Genomic DNA, 19,396 nt, shown 5'->3' on the forward strand with positions numbered 1-19,396 from the left:
GTGGAAATGCTTTGATATATCACAGGACTAAAGTTGATAATGGCAGCAGGGAGATACACACAGACACACAAAAGGAACAAGTTCGAAAAAAGGTCATCACAACATCAGACACATTCCTATTCAAATGTATACGTCGGAGGACTTCATTTTGTGAAACCATGCATAATAATGACACCATAAATACAACAGTCACAGCTGAGACCACTTCCGTGAATTGAGCTCATATAAAATGCTTCAGATACCAGCTGATGTCTCTGTCTACCCCCATCACATTCCATTACTGCTTTGGTAGGAGAAAAATGCTAATGTGTGGTAAAGCCCACCGCACAACACCAGAGCAGACATTTGTTACCCTTATGAAAAGTGAACGATGCCATCTAGCAGAGATGAGGGCTAAAATTGAAAGAGAAGTATAAAGGGTGACAGAACTGCTCGGCGGGAATCATTTTTGACTTTGCGCATAATTCTGTACATTCCCCAGATGTCTCTGCCCAGTAAAAACAGATTAACACTTAATTACAAACTTCGACAAGTTCATCAGCCAATCGCTTTTTTCAGTGATCTATGCTGCCTGTTGCCGACAAGACCAGCATCCTTATGTGCCTTATTACAACTATGCAGTTCTGTAGAGAACAGCATAAATCACACAACACAACAACAGCTGCACCAAATACAAAAAAAACAATGGCCTTGATTTTCTACTAGTTCTGCACTTGTTTGTTTGGTTGCTTGGAAACAGCAAATTAATCAGTGGTTACTGTAGTTCTCTGCAACACCTGACTTGAAAATGCATTTTCCCCCCCTTCTTTCCAAACAATCCAAACCCAGGCTTTTGTGTATTTTAAAACGTTTGGTGTTTCTATATACTTTCATCAAATCGGGGGGTATACAACACCTACAACACCTTTTTTAATGTGTTCATTTCCGTTATGATTGAAGACATGAGGAGTCAAAGTTTTAAAACATGGGTAAAGCCAGAATAATGTACAGTGGAAGAGGCTGTACTTTTTCCTTTTTTTTTCTTTTACAGACACTCATATTAAAACTCAGAGTGAGTGACAGACACCAGAGAGAGAGAAAAAAACATTTTAACATCTCTGAAATGATTTTAGCACCAACGGCTGTCATTATTTTCCACTTCATCAGCTGCTGAGATTGCTTTCCGCATGGGCTGGCTTTTCTGATGGTGCAAGGTTAATCTGTGTGGAGAGATACCAGCTCTGGATGGTCCGAGTTACTCGTTTGTCCAATTTGCACAGTGGGTTCTTCCTCAATGATCTGCAGCCGTGCAGGAGACAGAGTGTGGGCAAAGAGGATGACAGAGATGCCCCACACACATCCCCTCTCCTCACAGCCCCCTGTCCTGGCTTAGGTTCTGACAAATCACTGACTATGTTTTCTGATACTGTATTTCCAGCACTACCTCTGTCAGACTCTCTAGGCTGTTATTAGAGTTTCATCCCTGGTTTGTTGTTTTTCCTGCAGTTTAAAAACCACACAGGGAACAAACATGCACAAACATTACAGTAGCAAAACCTTGGTGAATTCAATTTTCTCATTCAATTAGGCCTATTATGTGCAGAACAAAATTCACTCCATTAAACTGGTAATGACAGCAATCCATCATTGCTGCTAATAGGCTGCTCTACAAACCCAAATTACAAACTTCATGATTCATCCCCAATACACGCCATGGCTGAAGTGTTATAATGGAAATATTTAGATGAGGATTTCTGAAAGCACTTTTGCCATCTGAATAGGTTATCGGGGGAAAGCACACAGGTCACGGCTGCAGAGAGCACTTCTGAATCAGGGGATGAAAAGTTCACAGCCGCCTATCTGCAATCAAAGGGTCGTTTGGAGAAGAAACAAAACAAGAAAAAAAAGATGCTCAACAATGTAGCAATACCGCACTGTGTTATACAATGAGCCGGAGAGCAGATGACGTCTCTATGAATCAATGCAGTACACAAAGAACATTTCTCCAGGTAGAACTTTGAACCGAGATAAAAACCACCCTCGATCTATTATGAAATCCCACGTTCACCAGTTTTTATTTTCATTTTTTTTACTTTCAAATGCACATGGACACGAATAATTTAAAAAACAGTACAGGAGAGAACAAATTCTTTTTGTTTTCACCGAGATGTTGTGACTGCACGGTGACAGCCTGATGGATACACGATTGTGCGCATTTTAAGTAAGGCTGTAAGAGTTTAAACAGTAAACCTGGATAAAAAATATTTGTTTAAAAAAAATGTGCATACTTTTAAACATTCTTTTTCTACATCTGTAACTTACAGGAGTTTTGTCTTTTTAGATTTGTGTCAACCCCCAATCCACCTCCTCCTCTCCTCTCTATTCTATTGTTCTCTCATGTGATCAGTCCTCAACCAATCAAAGTAATGTGCATTAATCAACGCTTTCCCCTAATGTGGTTGTAAAGACTGTAATAACACGTGTATGGATGTCTAAATCTAAAAATAAAAGTTCTGTTTGGCATTGTTTTGTAATTTACAAAAGTCCTGTCAGGCGTACGGTTTGTTCAAGCTGTAGTTCATCGGTGAGGCTCCACTGGTATAGTGCTGAACCATCTAAAATTGAGGCATCAGTCGCTGCAAGCCAGGCACAGATTACACAATTTATGCGCCTGTGGACTTGTGACCCGGGAAAAGCTGAAAGGATATCAGAACTAATTTCAGGAATGATTGCAAAAGATTGCTTGTGCATTCATACAGTGGAAGGTGATGGATTTTGCTGGTTGTTGTCTTTCATTGAGTGCGATCAAGGCACCATCACGGCCAATAACATAATAAACAGTCTGTATGACACCGTGAAAACTAACTTGCAAGATGTCCTGGATAAAGCTACACACTTAAGCTTGGCGTCAGACTGTTTGACATCCAGAGCACAAGATTCTTACATTTCATTTCTTGGGCACTTAATCACTGATGAATTTGATGTAGTTTAAATCTGCAATTTTGTGTCCAAAAGAACTACGTCTGACGTACTTTTCATGATGATGCTTCTAACGTGTGAATGCTCAGTGAAATCAGCTGCAATGATCAGGATTGTGGTTGTGTTGCACACTCCTGACAGTCGCAGTTCAAACTGGTCCTAAAACTGACCGCATTTCTTTCCTGATTAAAATGGGTCTACAAATAAGAAAAAAATATGCATGTGAAGTTACTGAAACATACATTGACTGCCTGTTTAAACAATCAATCCACTGAATTCAACAGAAGTTTTCTCCCGAAGTTTCTTTATAACGATTTCTTTCCAGAACTTCCAAATAGACTCAATGTCAAGAATGTAATAACAGCTTATTCTAAAATATAATTAAAATATATCATGCACTTAGGAGCCCTAGCTCAGGAATTTTCCAGCAAAGGTACATGGAAATTAAACAAATACATTTGGTTATTTGGTCATTCCGAAATATTCTAATAACACTATACAGAAATAAATGTAGTACAATTTAGTACATCATAATGTCTCCTTGATTCAATTCCCAACTACTTTTGTGAACTTAATCATTTAAAATTCGAGATACAGTCAGACAGTAAACCACAGCCTTCTTTCTGTGCAATCTTCAATCAAACATGAAGGCTGATTAAGTGGCCCAATAATCAAAACAGTCTTTGTGCCAAGAATAAATCACCATAACTACAAGTTATCTCTCAAAGAAAATTATTTTACTGTGACAAGCTTGACAAAACTTTGCATTCTTAAAGCACCACACCCCTTTAAGTGCAGATTAACTATCTGCATGACTCTCAAAGCATTACTTTCATGGATGCCTATCTAAGATTTAATACCACCTTTGATTATGAAGCTCTTCCTAAGTTTCCAGTTGTTTATAATTAATCCTCAAGTAATAACTTCTATCTTGGTCACAGTGGTTTGAGGATTTTTAAATACCACAACCTTTTACTAAGCTTTGTAAGATTGTCTTCGTGATTTCGAAAGCATGGAACAAAGTTTAACACAAATGGACATTTTAATTGATTCACACCAGGTTCTTCTGAAACAATAACTTTTCCTAAACCCTTAAATTAAACAGGGAAACGCTCCATCTCTTGAAAAAATAAAAAGGCAGTTTATTTATAATTTATACTTCTCTACTCTATTTTTTCGAAAAGATCTCTTAGTGAAGCCATAAGTGCTCTTGTTCAATGTAAATAGCGCCAGAATCTCACCCATGAATATTCATGTACAGACAAAGGGCTGTAATTGAAGAATTGTCCTCTCTATCACTGTAGCCGACACAACACTGTGTAGCTGGAGGACTGGAGGCTCAGCATAGACGCGGCACAGAGCTTCCCTGGGAGCGACCTCACAGATTTATGCCTAAGCCTTAAAATATTCCAAAACAGCAGAGGAGTAGGAGGCATTACACAAGAGATAGTGCCAAGTGGCAGCTCACAGTCACAGTTGAAGTGCAAATGATACATTCATGCAGCATATTTTTACAAGGAACAAAGGCCACTCAATGGGCGGCACCACAAGTGTCTTCTGAAACCATTTAGAGTATTGTTTTTATATATATATATATTTTTTCCCCCAATTCTATTTCAGTGTATATGCAATTAACAGAGACTGAATACATGATTGCATCATCAAACACAAACCATGTTTTCTCCATGCAAACCTATCAGGGGGTGTGACTGACCTAATGATGCCAGCCAGGGTGATGCCTCCCCAAAGCTTCGGTGGATGGGTTTTCTCCACATGCAAAAAACTGTGGTTTGGAGAACCAAGCTGAATCAAGTCTTATCCTGTACTGCTCCCCACTAGTCCTTTAACAAGATGAGCAACTCGGTAAAGTCGTGATTCAAACCGTTGAGGCAGCTTGACTGCAACTCAACAGCGTGCATTTCTCTTTACACCGAAGTGCTCTTGCAAAAACAGGAAGAAGTACAGAGATATTTCAGCACTGCTTGATTTAGGTGACCTGATGAAGGCTCGGTTGCACCTGCTCTTCCCATGCAAACAGGCTACTATCCAAGGACTGCCGGGTCTGTCCATGTGTGCGAGTGATGCTGGAGACCCACCTTTGCATAGTTGGTTGTCTTGATGAACCATTGCTTCAGCAACTTCTGCTCCACTTTAGCACCTGAGCGCCAGGAGAGGCCATGTTCATCCACCTGCTCGTCTGCCAGCACCGTCTGGTCCACAGGGTCCCAGTTGACCACAGCCTGGCACAGGGAACATTTCCATGCAGATTTCCAGTAGGTTTCATGATAAAATTTAGCAAATGCAGTGTGCTGTTAATGTTCTGAACTGGAGCAGCTCAAATTTCTTAAATTATGAATAGGAGACTGGTCATGCTAAGATCTCCATACAACATTCATAAAGTTTGTATAAAAATGCTGAAACTATATTATCTGTTTTTAAGCCGCTGAAGTGACTCTGATGGGAAAATATTATCAGATATTCTTGATGCTCCTCTGGCTTGAATTTGGGCATGCATGTTGAACTTACTTATCTATTAATTTAGCAAAAATCCCAACTGAACCCATTTCCTATTGGGGTATGTCAAAAAACAGATCTAAATACAATTTAAAAAAATGCACATATTCTCTTATTGCTATGATAAAATCACACTTAACTTTCAAGGGTGCTAATTCGTATTACTATTCAGAGTATCAGTGGGACATTAAAGTATTAAACAGATAGCCAGGTTGGCACCTGCTGTTCTATGAATATGTTAGTGTGGGAATGCAGATCAAGTCATTATCCCCTGGACTCTCTGATAGGTCTGTAAACACTAAAATGTCCCTCACCTCTTTCTGGTATGCCAGTCCTGCTTCATACATCTTGACAAACAGGTACTGAGTCCACTTAAAGTAGTCTGGCCGGCAGGTTGTCACTTCCTGTGGAGAAAAGGGCGTACAGTGAACAAATATAGGTGACTGGAAAAGACTCCACCACACTTAAGCTTTTCACATAAAGCCATTCGATCATCTAAGGGCATACAGAGAGGAAAGAGGAGAGAACAGCTCGGTAACTTCAGGAGACAGATAGATGACATAAAAACAAACGTTACCCCTGAAATACGTCTCTCTTGAGAGACTATTATAAACAAACCTGGAAAATTGTGGAGAAATGGTCTAGGCTTTTGTATTGTTGTAAATACTTACACAGAGCATTTAGTATCATGTATCAAATGAGTCCTCGGTGCAAACTCCAGAAAAAAAAGTAAATATGTTTTCACAACTCTTGTTCACCAAAGCAGTTTAATTAATAAGCTGTTTTAAGTACCTTGACATTGAACAAATACAAATCAAAGACACCCTGTCAGTATGAAGCTTGCTGTACTATAAGAGATACATTTAGTGAGTACTAAGTAAAGTAAATATATGAACATAAATTAAGACTTCCATTCTGTTAATTGCTACAAGACTGTATTAACCTTTCAGCCAAAAGATATTCCCCTAAGAAGAGTTAAGTTCATGACATCTTAGTCATTCATTCTGGACTAATTAATTGACAGCTAGCTAACTAGACCAGTTTGGTTGTACAGGAGTCATTTGTACTATAGTGACATAAAGTCTCTTATAATCAAAGTGTTTTCCTGTACTGTACAAAACGTAACAACACTAAAATACAAAACAAAACTCAGCAATTTCAACACTGTAATAAAGTTTCAGAAGATTTTCAAGGCTAAGTAAGTGTTAGGAGGCTAAATATTTAACAAGGCAATGACATAATTCCCAAAGGAGTGTGTAATGCTCTCAATAAGATCAGATGAGGATCGATCTGTTGCAGACTTCAGATTAAGAAGCAAACCAGTTTGTGGTCTTGTAGGTGGCAGGTTTCTCTATGGAGGCGAAGATAAGATTGTTTGCTAATTTATTGTAAAGTTTCATGCTTTTCTTGACGTTCCATAAGGTAATCTCATTCTCACATGTGGGAATTCATTTTTTTATACCTGAAACCTAAGGGTAGGTCAATGCCTTAAAAATAGACATGATGCGAAAAGATTTTAGATTCAACAAATACTAAATATGACGGTCAATTACAAACAAAAAAAGGGCCCAGCTACTTTCAGCGAAGGGTCCTTCAAATATTCCAACTGTTATATTCGAGCTACTAGTCTGGGGAGATTAAGTCCATTAATGGGCCTAATCATAACTGGAGGAGAGCCTTTTAACTCCTTTTAGACAGAGCTACATGCTACAACGAAAAGTACTTGGCAAAAGCTTTTAAGTGTGCCCATCAGCCACCCCTAGATTACTTTCAGAGGACATTCCACCACAAAGTTTAGCTTGCTCAAATGTTAGTCGGTCTATTTCGAGCACCACGACAACAACACAAGAGCTAAAAGCTGAAAGTCATGTAAGTCAATAAGGATGTTTTTCCCGACAGGGTCAAAGTCACAGAAAGGCAAAAACGGAAACAACTTCTTCCTTTTTTGAGTGAAGACCTGCAGATGCTTCTCTGATCGTGTGTTAGTTGTTACATTAAGGTATTACTCTCTGGAGACTAGATGGGAATCTTAACATGCCTCCATTAATGGGCCATTGAGTAATGCTGTCAAGTATAAAATCCCCCTCTTTGCGTGCAGGTTGCTTCTGGTGTCCTGGATATCGCAGGTTCAGATTCAGGTAGGTCACACCCCTAGAGCACAAGACTGCCACCCTGTTATTGAAGAGGCACAGGATCTTTTGGTTTTCATTCGACCAGATCTCTGAATTATTTATCTGGAGCTTTTCAAGCTTATAAAAACCAGCAGAGCTTTGGATCTCCAGGGTTACAGACCCCAAACTAATCGACTGTGGGCAGTATTTACCAATGAACAGTAAACTGTCTGACAGCGTCTGGGAAACTGTATAGTCCAGGAATACGTGGGATACCTGTGATTCTCAGGGCTACCGGTGAAAGTGCAGATTAGAGTAGAATTCCAGCAGAATTCAGATGAAGCCCAAAATGAAAGTACAACCATCTGTCACACAAAGTAATATCATAATCACACAAAAATAAAGTAATATAATCACAATAAAATGAATCCATAAAACATTACAGATTCTCCTTCATTTCCAAAATGTTTTAGTGCACAATTAATACATGCGGGTTCAAAGGTCGTTGGTATGACAGTTGCATGTCATAGCTATGAGTTGCAGAGTTTGAAACCGTAAACCTGACAACTGAGTAATTATTGAGAGGATATAAAATGTGAAAAAATATCCTTTAATTTACATTTATATAAACAAAATGTGTGAGATTGACTCGTGCGCATGCTGCATTACTCATCTTTCAGAAACATCTCAAAAACAGGACATCTGTGATATGCACTGTGTTCTTAACCTTTTCTGTGATCTAATTCTCCCAGATTCACTGCTTTCAGTCATACAACCACATTGGATTTAATTATAAAGACCCTTTCACTCACCCTGTCCCAGTTAAAGCAGAGACCAAGACTGTTAAGCTGCTCCCTCATGTGCTCAATATTACTGGGAGAGAGAGGGAAAAATCATGAGTAAAACTGAAAGAATTAAAAACAACAACAAAAAAAGAAATAGTGCAGATATTGACTTTTCACAATGTAACTACATCGATTTCTGGCCATGCATTATACAAAAAAAGTTAGGTTATAAAAGTTACCTTTTGGTCCACTCCTCGGGGTCCAGGCCTCTCTCTATAGCAGCATTCTCCGCTGGGAGTCCAAAGGCATCCCATCCCATTGGATTCAGGACCTACAGTCAGAGCACAGTCCAGTTATGCCCCCAGTAATCACCATCTGAATGCAGCCACTTCCACATCCCATTAAAAGCTTACTATTCAGCATCATGCCACACATCAGTGTCCTACTAGCAGATGGTATTCAGATTCAAATTTCACCTGTAAATCTAGTGACTTTCAGCTCTGCAGGAAAACTGAGATCTCCACTGACTTAAGACATAAGATTCGTGCTTAACACCTAAAAGGGAGCTAACGGCATTATCCCAGCCTGCACATCTGAAAAAGCAATACAGTAATACTGGGAAATTACAAAGCCAGTGTAGGAAATACAGGAGAGAATCTGTGTCACAGCCATGTCTAGATCCTCATCTGTCACGTTCTTCAGGGTTTAAAAACTCAAAATCCTGCACAAATTACATTTCAGCGTGGATGACGGGGAACGAGAAGAGATCGTATTAAACTGTGGGGTTGTTTTAATCACAATCAGGTTTAAGCATGATTTCCAAAAGCCTGAGTAATTAATAATATCACCCAATATTGGAACATACTAGGGGGAAAACAAATATATTAGTAGTCTACAAACAGAAAAAAAAAAACTGCTGCAGGGTAAAAACAAAAAACAATAACTGAGGGAGTTGTGTGGCATCTTGCATTTTGCAAGGTTGGAGACATTTCTAAAAAATACTGGCAAGTGTTCAGGTGGAATGTTGTCTGTTTGTGGCATTTCTAAATGTTTGCTCAGCTAACAGTAATAAATCAAATGCAATTTGCTCATTCTACGTATTTTATAGATGTAAGTCTCCACAACAGCATGTTCTTCAGACATGTGCTCCCTGTCTCATCTGTCTGGCAGACAATCCTTAGAAATATCTACAGCCGGTAGCATATGTTTAAATCATTATAAATATGCATTCCAGGACAAAGACAGTTATACAGGAGAAAGTATACCCAGCACAACAACACTAACAACTAGAAAGCGTTTGATTATGTGGAATAAACCTGTATCCCAGGTAACAATGGAGACCCTAATTTGTCAAGCAGAAGATTAAATATTATAATAGTGAACAATCTAATAAATCGGGACTGTTCTGTGTTGCATGCCATTAGGCAGGTAGTCAAAAGGAGCAGACTTCAACGCTATCGGAGGAAGACCAGGCGAGTAATGGGATATATGACTGCCCTATTAAAACCCCGGTAGCAGACAAACAAGCAGCTGGTCAACACAGAGTGATCCTGCCTGTCTCTGTGCTTCCGACTCGATTCGTATCCACATTAATTGTGTGCTGAAGGATTGTGTTGATGTTTCTGGCTTATATCAGTACCTATCCATTACAGAACCTTTGTAGAAATACTAGGATCTCAACAACACTTTTCCCGTCTCACGGATATCCTCACACATCTCCAGGGTTGTAAACACACTCCAAACAATACAGAAGGTGTATCATTATGACAGATTTTGTGGATACTATATTGGTTATTATTATATGCTAAAACTAGCACATTTCATCGTATTTGTTGGCAGTAAGTTAAGTTTAGTTGTTGACATTTGCAGACAATTTGACTGATTGCCTACATCCACCGGGTGGGAAATAAGGCAAGTGGAGCTGAAAAACTAGTCCCACTGTGCATCATATCCTTAAATGAACTCGTCTTCCCACACCTTCTTTATGAGCACAAACTACACCCAGGGAGTTAAACGGAGAACCAATAACGTCATAAGCCATCCAGTGAGACCATGCCAGGCCATCTGTCTGAACCAATCCTGTCATTCATGCAGGAGACAATGGGGAGTTTACTCAGGAGCTCTAGATGCCCCTGCTGGTGGGCCCATATGCCTCTGTCCCATCTCAGCTGAAGGACACAGTCAGAGCACCCAGTGGGGAAAAAGCCAATTATTACAGTGTCGTTTGCTGGCATTTACATCTTAACTGGCAGTGGCGGTCTATCATTCCAAGTGTCATTTTCTTCAATGCCTAAGAACCCCTCTGAGATGAGGCCCGTTTTTATTCCCCCAAGAATGAACGTGTCCTGGGCATTGACACCCTATGGCACCCTTTGCTCTCCTCCTCCTCCTCCCCTCCCTGAAAGTCTAAAATCTTCCAGCTCAACCACCTCTGCAGAGATCACCTGTCTCCGGTCTATGCTGGTACACACATTTCAGATGACAGCTTTAGCAGTAAAACATGATAAAAGATGGTGACAGACTACAGCTGACAGCGAAATAAGCCTGGCTCTGATTCCTATTAAAAAATTCAAACTAAAGAAAGTCTAAATGGATGAGTCTTGCCTTAAGCCCTGAGAAGAAAGGCATGGCCAATTACATCATTCCACAACCATAGCATGCATCAGATTTTTCCCTCAGCGCTAGCATTGTTGTATTTTAAAGGGCACCTGAAATTATGATGCCAGTTCAGTGCTGTAATTACAATGGCAGGGAGATGTTGACGATCTTTGTAATGAGAGACGCACGGTGGAAAGTTTTTAATGGATTGCAAGATGTTTTAAAGGCCACATAGAAACCGTTCCTAAAGTTTCAGTGATGAATGCGCTGCTTAATAATGCAGCCTCTTCATCTGAATAAATGTCATCCTTCTGAATGTGAATAAGGTCTGGCTTCCTCTTAATCAGTGCGCCCCGTGCTTAACAAAGAAAAACGGGGTCTAGGGAATGAGAGAGACGCATCTCAGAGTGCATTTCATGGTAATCTGGAATAATACAGGTCAGCCTGTGAAGAAACAATGTGCGTTATCCTTTCATAGTTTTCCTCTTTTGTTTTTTTATCAAAGATTTTGCAAGTCACACAAGCAGGCTGGTTATGTCAAGGTCAACACTTATTACACATTAAAGTAAAATGGCAGATTCTTGAGTCTTTCAATGAGAGTAGCTGTAAAGCAGTCACACAAGCAATCACTGTCCATGAAATGTTGAATGTATGCATGAGAGATAAGATACATATGTGCATTAGAATTCATTTGAATGAATTAATACATGAATTTAAAATTATTTACCATGATGATGATGATGATTATACATTTCAACAGCTGTTCCAATACAATTCACTGTGACTCAATGGAGGACCTCCTATCGTCAAGTCAAGTTGAGAACATTCAAGCTAAACGTGAGCATAAAATATATATTTTGAATGACAATACACTAACTTTTCCTTATTTGATTCTAAATTCTTGTGACACAGAAAGCATCAGCTCTAATAATCGAGACGGGAAGCACTAGAGAAGAAAAGGAAATTGTCCAGACAGTACATGGACAGTGTGTAAAGAACTAAACCTGGTTATTGTCCTTGGAAGTGCACTGGAATTTGTATAAAGATTATTTAATTACACTTTCACAGCTCTACCACAGACACGAGCCGCTCTTCATTCCGTGCCAGTAGGCCTGGTGAGGCTGCATCGGTAGGGGAACAAGCTTACTGGCGCTCAAAATGGAGAAAACCGAGAAGCCAACGTGAACGGACGCCTACACTACAACGACTGCCTTCAGCCCATCTGGTTAGCAGGGAGGCGCGAAGTTACGGGCTTTTATATTTGACTGGCACACGCGGAGCCGGAGAAGAGATGGCGACACCTCCTCGTTTTCCCCCGGCGTCATGCAGCCATGGAGCAGAACGTGTAGGAGACAGGAGAACGTGGGCGGCAGGGGCGGCTGCAAGACTAAACCCAAAGAAAGAAGAAGAAAAAAAAAAAAACATTCAGATTCAGTGTTTTCTCTCTAATAGCTGTTCCTCTATCTCTCTCTTTTTGTATGCTCCAAAAAAAACTCAATTTATCTCCCCACCACCGCTGTAGAAACTCTATAAGTGGCCCCACTATCTCTTTCTAAATGAAGGCCAATTAGGCTGAAGCACAGGCAAATCCGTCACAGGTAACGGCAGAGCGAGAGAGAGAGAAAGAGAGATTAGAGAGCGAAGTGAACAAGCAGGTGGCCCAGCGGCGAGGACAGTGCAGTTCAGTCAGAGGCATGTGGTTACCTAGACGCCACCTATCAGCTTCCTGCTTGAAAAGGAGGTCAACGATGGCTACAGAGAGCTCCCTTGCTCCCTGAGGGAAGAGAGCTCATTAAACACACTCCTGCCTGCTGCCACAGCACCCGCCTCACACCGACGCTCCACAGAGCCACCGTCTCGCACTCCTTTCCACTCAAGCAGTCCGGAGGCAAAGGTGTGCCTGCCTGCCCACGCACGCCATTACATCTTTAGCGGCACCTCTCCAGCTCTGAGAAAACGAACATGTCAGTTCCAATGCCACAATTTGGATACCAACAGGGAGAAGCTGCCTGGGAATCTCAGAAACAGATACACGTTCACTCGGTCACACTCTCTCCACCAATTAGACCATGAGTGAGCCGCCACATCAACTGAAAATAACTGGTCTTTTTCATATGCTGTTGTAGATATGTCTGGGAAGGGTTTATCAACACACTCTTCAATTTAACTGAAGACACAATGGTACATAAAAGGGAGGGAAGTAGGGAGGAGGACAGACATGAGGCCTACCTGTTTTCCCCTCATCCTCTGGAAGTGGCCAATAGCGTCACTGATGGTATACACTCGCACGTGGCCCATATGCAGCTTCCCAGAGGGGTATGGGAACATGGACAGCACGTAGAACTTCTGCCGGGAGCTCTGCAGAATAACATCAGGGGAGCAGGTCACACAGTGGGCTGCACAATGGGGCAACAGCAATCCATGAGCGGATGAAGTTATCCAGGTTGTATTGGTATCAGTCTATAAGCAACTTCAGTTTTTCACAAATACATAAATAACTCCTTCAAGCACCGTACTTGATGGAGATCTGAGCTGAGAAGATCTTGTAGTTCCTAATGACTGGAACTCCCTCTGTTCAAAGGCAATGGCTAAGTGGCAATGAAGCTTAGTATTTTCCAATTGTTATGGTTCCCTTATCTGTCTTATCGGCATTAGTTGACTAACTGGTTGGATTTGATGTATTAAACCCAGCACAGGTGACACAATTCATTGCCACTTTTTTCCTGACTGCATGGAATCCAGTATATAGTAATTCAGCAACCCATGTGAAGGTAGTAAGTTGCTACCTCAAACTAAAGACTATTGCCATAAATGCACTTCTGTTTAATTATATTACATCATTACATGGAGATGTTCATTCCAGACATGCTCCTGAATACATTTTGGCTCTGGAACTCTGGTTTGGGAATATGTTTTGTGTAAGCAGCTTACTAAAGTGCAGCTAAGGACAGGGAGACAAGACTTTGCATAATGCTTGGAGGAGGTTTGATCTTTTCTGGCAATTGTTCGCCACTCGTTCTTGTGTATCATTCCATGAATGAGGAGGCTTACTCCACTACAACATGTGAGGGGTCTTTGAGAAGCATTAGGGTAAAACAGTAGTAAATTCCAGGTGCTAAAACATCCCAAATTGGTGCTTTTGTGAATAGTAGTGTGTTTATGAAAAATATCTGTAAGTAATTTATTTAAATTATGCCATTTAGTAAAAAAAAAAAAAAAAAAAAAAAAAAAAAAAGACTCATTACATTTTTGTGTGACAGGGATTATTATTCAATGTTTCACTGCTAACCTTGTATAATTATATTTTTCAGAGGAATGATATTAGAAGTACAATGCCTAGCTAGAGAAAACCAATATTAAGTCCTTCTTGACATCCTGCATAAATGAAAAAAGAGAAAGAGAAAGCATAAATCCTGATAGGTGAAAAAATTACCAGTGTCCTTCAAGCACTGGAATACAGAATGTAATACTAAGGCTTCAGTCATCCCCCACCTTCCTCCTCACCTCCTGTGACCTTGGATAAGAATGCATTACCTTGTCCTGTGCATCTCTGCGCCACTGCTCTTTAATGCGGGGGTGCCACCAGGTCTCCACTCTGCGCCGTGTCTCTGCCCTGTAGTCCCTCTCCCACTCCCCCGTCTCGCTGTAGATGGTCCTGATGCTGGTGGTTCGCCTGGTGCCAGCTGGTCCATACCCCAGGGAGACCGTGCCCAGCCTGCCCAAACCCAGGGAGGGCAACCTTTTCTGGCACAGAGTACCCCACATAGCCTTGGCGCCCACTTTACTTTGATACCTGCAGCAGCACAAAGCAAACACATACACACAAAATCAATAATATGGGTCTATTAGTAGGCTGAGATTCAGGCTATGCAATTCCCAAAACTGAAGAGAAAAATAAAATAAAAAAATGATTCAGACAAGTAGCCTAAAAGCAGCAGAGGAAAGAGCTGGATGAAATTATTAAGCCATGTACAGACAAATTAAAGGAAACAACTGAATAAATGACTGGAGGAACATAACGAATGCAGATGCCTCCAAACAGGTGTACTGCATGATACAGTTAAGCAATTAACTTCCTATCATGCTCTGTGGCATGTATAAAAATGCTGAGCAGGGCCAGTTGACCTTGATTGTGGATCAAGATGGCAAGAGGAAAGGATCTAAGTGACTTTGAAAGAGGGGTCATTATTGGGGCATGAATGGCAGGAGCTTCAGTCACAAAGACGCTCAACTGGCTCGTGTTCTCAAAAAGCGGGCGAGTGCATGTGTGGGACACCAAGAGACCGGTACAGGCCTGACTGCTTGACCCTATAGTGAGGGGGTCCGGAAGCTCTGTTATGCTGTGGGGAGCATTATCCTGGCATGGTTTGGGTCCACTTGTCCCCTTTGAGGGAAGGGTCACTGCAAATCATTACAAAATTATTCTGAGTGATCACCTTTTTCCTATAGTGAAACATTTCTATCCTGATGGGAGTGGTCTCTTCCATCGACAGGGCAGGACGGGTCACTGAATGGTTTAATGAGTATGAAAACCATGTGAATTTCTTTCTTTCTTTCTTATGAATCATATGCTATGGCCTTCGCAGTGACCAGATCTCAACCCAATTGAACACCTATGGGAGATTTTGGACTGACATGTTAGACAGCACTCTCCACCACCATCATCAAAACACCAAATGAGGGAATGTCTTTTGGAAGAATGGTGTTCATCCCTTCAGTAGAGTTCAGAGACTTGTAGAATCTGTGCCAAGAGCATTGAAGCTGTTCTGATGGCTCGTGGTGCCCAATACCTTACCGAGACACTTTATATTGTTTTTTATATCTGTATATAAAGATGGGCAATATCACTGATTCTCTCTTTTGTATCTTTCCTTATGTTCTTCCTTAACTTAAGAATAACAATGAGGTTATCTGTGAGGTCCATCAGAACTGCCTCAGTGTGTAGGGTGTCAGGCTTAAACACATGCAGATCAAAGAGGAAAAGAAGTAAGATGTAAACATGGCATATGACTGGAATCAATAGCGCTGTCAGTAGGCAACAACTCAATTTCCATTTACACACACTACACTTGAGGTCTTATCTTTCCACTGACCCTACTTCCCATTCCAGTGTATGCTGTGTGTCTCTCTAACGGTTGAAGGGTGCAAATAAGCAATTACAATTCAAGACTGTTGCTTTCACACCTAAGCCATGGGTTGTCTTTCCAATCAATGGAAAAATATAATCACATAAGTGATCGGCGAACAACCGCTACCACAGAACAGGTACTGTTTACGGCACCCATAAACCACTAGAAAGATGCTTTGCTGGGCTCACAAAGGAATCAGGTGACCGTTTATAATGACAAGAGCAGAAGTAATACTGACATTTCACAAAAGGGCAGAAGCATACATTCGAAACCTCTGAGGACTTCCATAACAAGAGGAGTCCTCTTCAAGGGGTTAGTAGGAGAACTGCTTTTTTTTTTTTTTAAAGACCATTTTGTTTCCAGAGAACTACACATTAATGAGCTCAGTACATTAACGGAAAGAGGAAAGAGCGCCAGTGTCACAGTGCCCATGGGAAAACGTTGGCTACTGCAGGGCTTTTAAGTGTGCAATCGTCTAGGCTGTGGTGAGGTAGAATAAACAACACCTAAGCTGTCCATTCACTTTCGGTCCTTCTGTGGAGTTATCTGTCCAAATTAAGAAGACAATAGTAATGATATATTTTCACCATTATCCTGTTTTATTTTACTTTTTATGACCAGATACGGTGTTGATAAGTGCTGGCATTTAGCAACAATGTATCCAAAGGGAGTAGAATGTTCCAGAACATGCAATTTTAAAAATGTTCTCATTATAGGTGCTTTTCCCTAAACTGAATCCTTATCTTGACCCCCTCCAACAATACTGCTTGTTCGCCTCTTGATTAACTCTACATTGAACATACACCTGTTTCCTTACCAGCTTTCAGTGACTGACTTGCTTTTAAACATCTTCTAATGCAGTGGATCACAAACACAAGTGGATCTTATTGGTTATTACAGTTTTTCCTTTTTCCGAGTGCAAGCCTGTATGTTTTATACGGAATAAAATGTTTGCGGGCTATATAGTTCGTGTTGTGGAGGGTCCCGTGATACTTTAATACCACAAATAGCCGGGCCGCAGTGTCAAGAGGTTTGGGAATCACTGCCATTGCGGAACTGAAATGCAATTTTAAAATGAGATGTGTGACCGAACTGCACCTACTCATAAACTAAGGAAATAATTGCAAAGTCTGCACACGGTGACAGAGGATTATGAAAGCTTATTAGAAAGACAGGCATGAGTGTGAATATGCTGTATAGAGGTCAGCTTGATAATGTCTTTGTGCTGTATAGGGGTCAGTGTGAGTAGCAGGGCCAACCAACTATACTGAACAAGTGTGACCTGCCTTACATAAGCAGACCTAGTTATTCACGTTAAACTTCAGATATGAGGTACCACCAGAGCTGAGAGGCTGAGCTGCTCACTGCCTCGGCCTATACTCCCCCATCTACTGTGCAGCCAGCTATTCAACTTTGTGTGTGTCTGAGAGAGCAAATGTGTTGTTGCTATGGTTACAGTTTCCTCTCTGAAATCAACATCTGAAAAGGGTCTGGAAACAATTCAGTGTGTGCCTTCCAACGTCTGAGTTGATACAGCAACACAAATTACACTTCTTATACACACACGCGCACAACCTTTCACAATTCACAATGAAATTAATTTGAGTTCTGTCAAAAACGAAGAAAAGAAAACCCTGTTCTTCTTTTGATGAATCGATCACGTATGAGTTTTGATGTGACAGGTTATTCACGTACTATGGCTTTTCACTTTTCTGATAATGTACAGACACAGAGGTAATGTGACTGAATTTACATACACACGTTCATATTTTCTGATTTCTCGAACGTGTCACTCTACAGATATAGAATATAAGGTTTATTTTGTTGTAATTATAACTTAATTGGGAATTAAAATATAATGTATACATAACATGCATGTTATCCTTGAAGAATAACTGAAAACATATAAACAGAGTAAACTGTCTTCGAGTGCCTTTAAGTGGTTAGGTCGGCACAGAGAGATTTCTTTAAGCAGAAAAGTTACAAGATGATGGCAGAAGAATACCTGCTGAGTTTATACAGCCCACTGCAACTCCCCAAATTGAAGGTGATAGACAAACACCAACAAAAAAAGCAGGAAGAATTTTGCTCAACTGAAAGTAAAATTTTGTGAAGTGAAAAACTGCCTGTTATATGGCTTTGAAAATAGGTGGGCATCTAAAATGTATTCTTCACACGACAAGCTTCTCATATGCACTTAACACAATGGGTTTGAAAAAAAGATGATAGCTGCTACTCATAAGCGACTGTGCTCAAACCTCTCCAACGCAACTTCCATTTTCTCTGAGAGAGAGAGAAAAGTATTGATGTTTGGTTTAATTTGGCTAGGGTTTCAGTGTTTCAATCTTCTCAGGGCTAATAATGGGTGTAATAAGTGTAATGGTGTCCTGTATTTTCAGTTGACACTGCATTGTAATATTGATGTTCAGGGTAACCATTACTGAACTTACCTGCTAGGCAAAGTTGTTTTCATCACTGTATTAATTGCACATTAGGATGTTTAAAATACATTTGAAAAAACTAGAAATACAAAAACAATTACGTAAAAAATGCCAATAATAGACATCAAGACATGATAAAACATCTTATCATAAGGTGTCAAATGGTAGATCTCTCTTAACTTTTCTTGCCATATTACAAATTATATATTAATCTGTGCACATCTGTACTATTAGCAAATTCCTGCTTTACTCAATTTAAATATTATATATATGAGAGAGCGAGAGATAGAGGGCAATTCCATCATAACTGACGTACCTTTTAGAGCAGAAAATGCTTGTTTCTTGGTCTCAAACAGCACTACCTAAAGTCAGATTGGCCAACCTACTTTTTCTTATGATAACCCTAGAATGCAGATATTCAATAAAATATTAAGATATAAACAACCAGTAAACAGTTTAATTAAAATTGACACATTTGATTTGGTAACTGAAGTAACGTAAAATTGACTAACAAAATGAAACTAAAAAATGAATTCTTCTGAGATAAAGGGGCAATTGTGAATACTGAAGAACTGCTGAACTGAAGTCCATTGTCCTCCAAAGCTAGAAAACAATTTGCCCCACTAATATTCTACCCTCAACCAGAACCACACAAATGATGTAACTGACTAAACTAGGTCCTGTAACTGTAACCAGTGTGAGCTCAAGCATTTTTCAGATTTGAAGATTTATACTACCAGGTATTCTCAGGTACTGGCACATCAATCCTCTTTAGGACAGATGGAACAGGGTACCATATTGCATTCCCTTATATAGGCCACTTCCAAACACCTTTGCAGGTATATAAAACACTGATGAGT

The 19,396-nt window shown here is 40.3% G+C and overlaps 1 protein-coding gene across 1 annotated transcript in view; it reads right to left on the reverse strand.

Annotated features, from left to right (window-relative positions):
- lars2 (leucyl-tRNA synthetase 2, mitochondrial) overlaps positions 1–19,396 on the reverse strand; it is a 43,420-nt gene that overhangs the window by 22,544 nt on the left and 1,480 nt on the right. Inside the window, exons 2-7 of the mRNA XM_066690891.1 lie at positions 14,501–14,759; positions 13,196–13,324; positions 8,608–8,699; positions 8,396–8,456; positions 5,787–5,876; positions 5,055–5,198 (exon numbers count right to left, since the gene is read on the reverse strand). Of these exons, the coding sequence (XP_066546988.1) occupies positions 5,055–5,198; positions 5,787–5,876; positions 8,396–8,456; positions 8,608–8,699; positions 13,196–13,324; positions 14,501–14,731 (747 nt within the window). The 5' untranslated portion in view covers positions 14,732–14,759. The remainder of the gene's footprint in view (positions 1–5,054; positions 5,199–5,786; positions 5,877–8,395; positions 8,457–8,607; positions 8,700–13,195; positions 13,325–14,500; positions 14,760–19,396) is intronic.

The sequence above is a fragment of the Amia ocellicauda genome, chromosome 18 (genome assembly GCF_036373705.1).
Source record: "Amia ocellicauda isolate fAmiCal2 chromosome 18, fAmiCal2.hap1, whole genome shotgun sequence".
In the NCBI taxonomy this organism is placed as follows: Eukaryota; Metazoa; Chordata; class Actinopteri; order Amiiformes; family Amiidae; genus Amia; species Amia ocellicauda.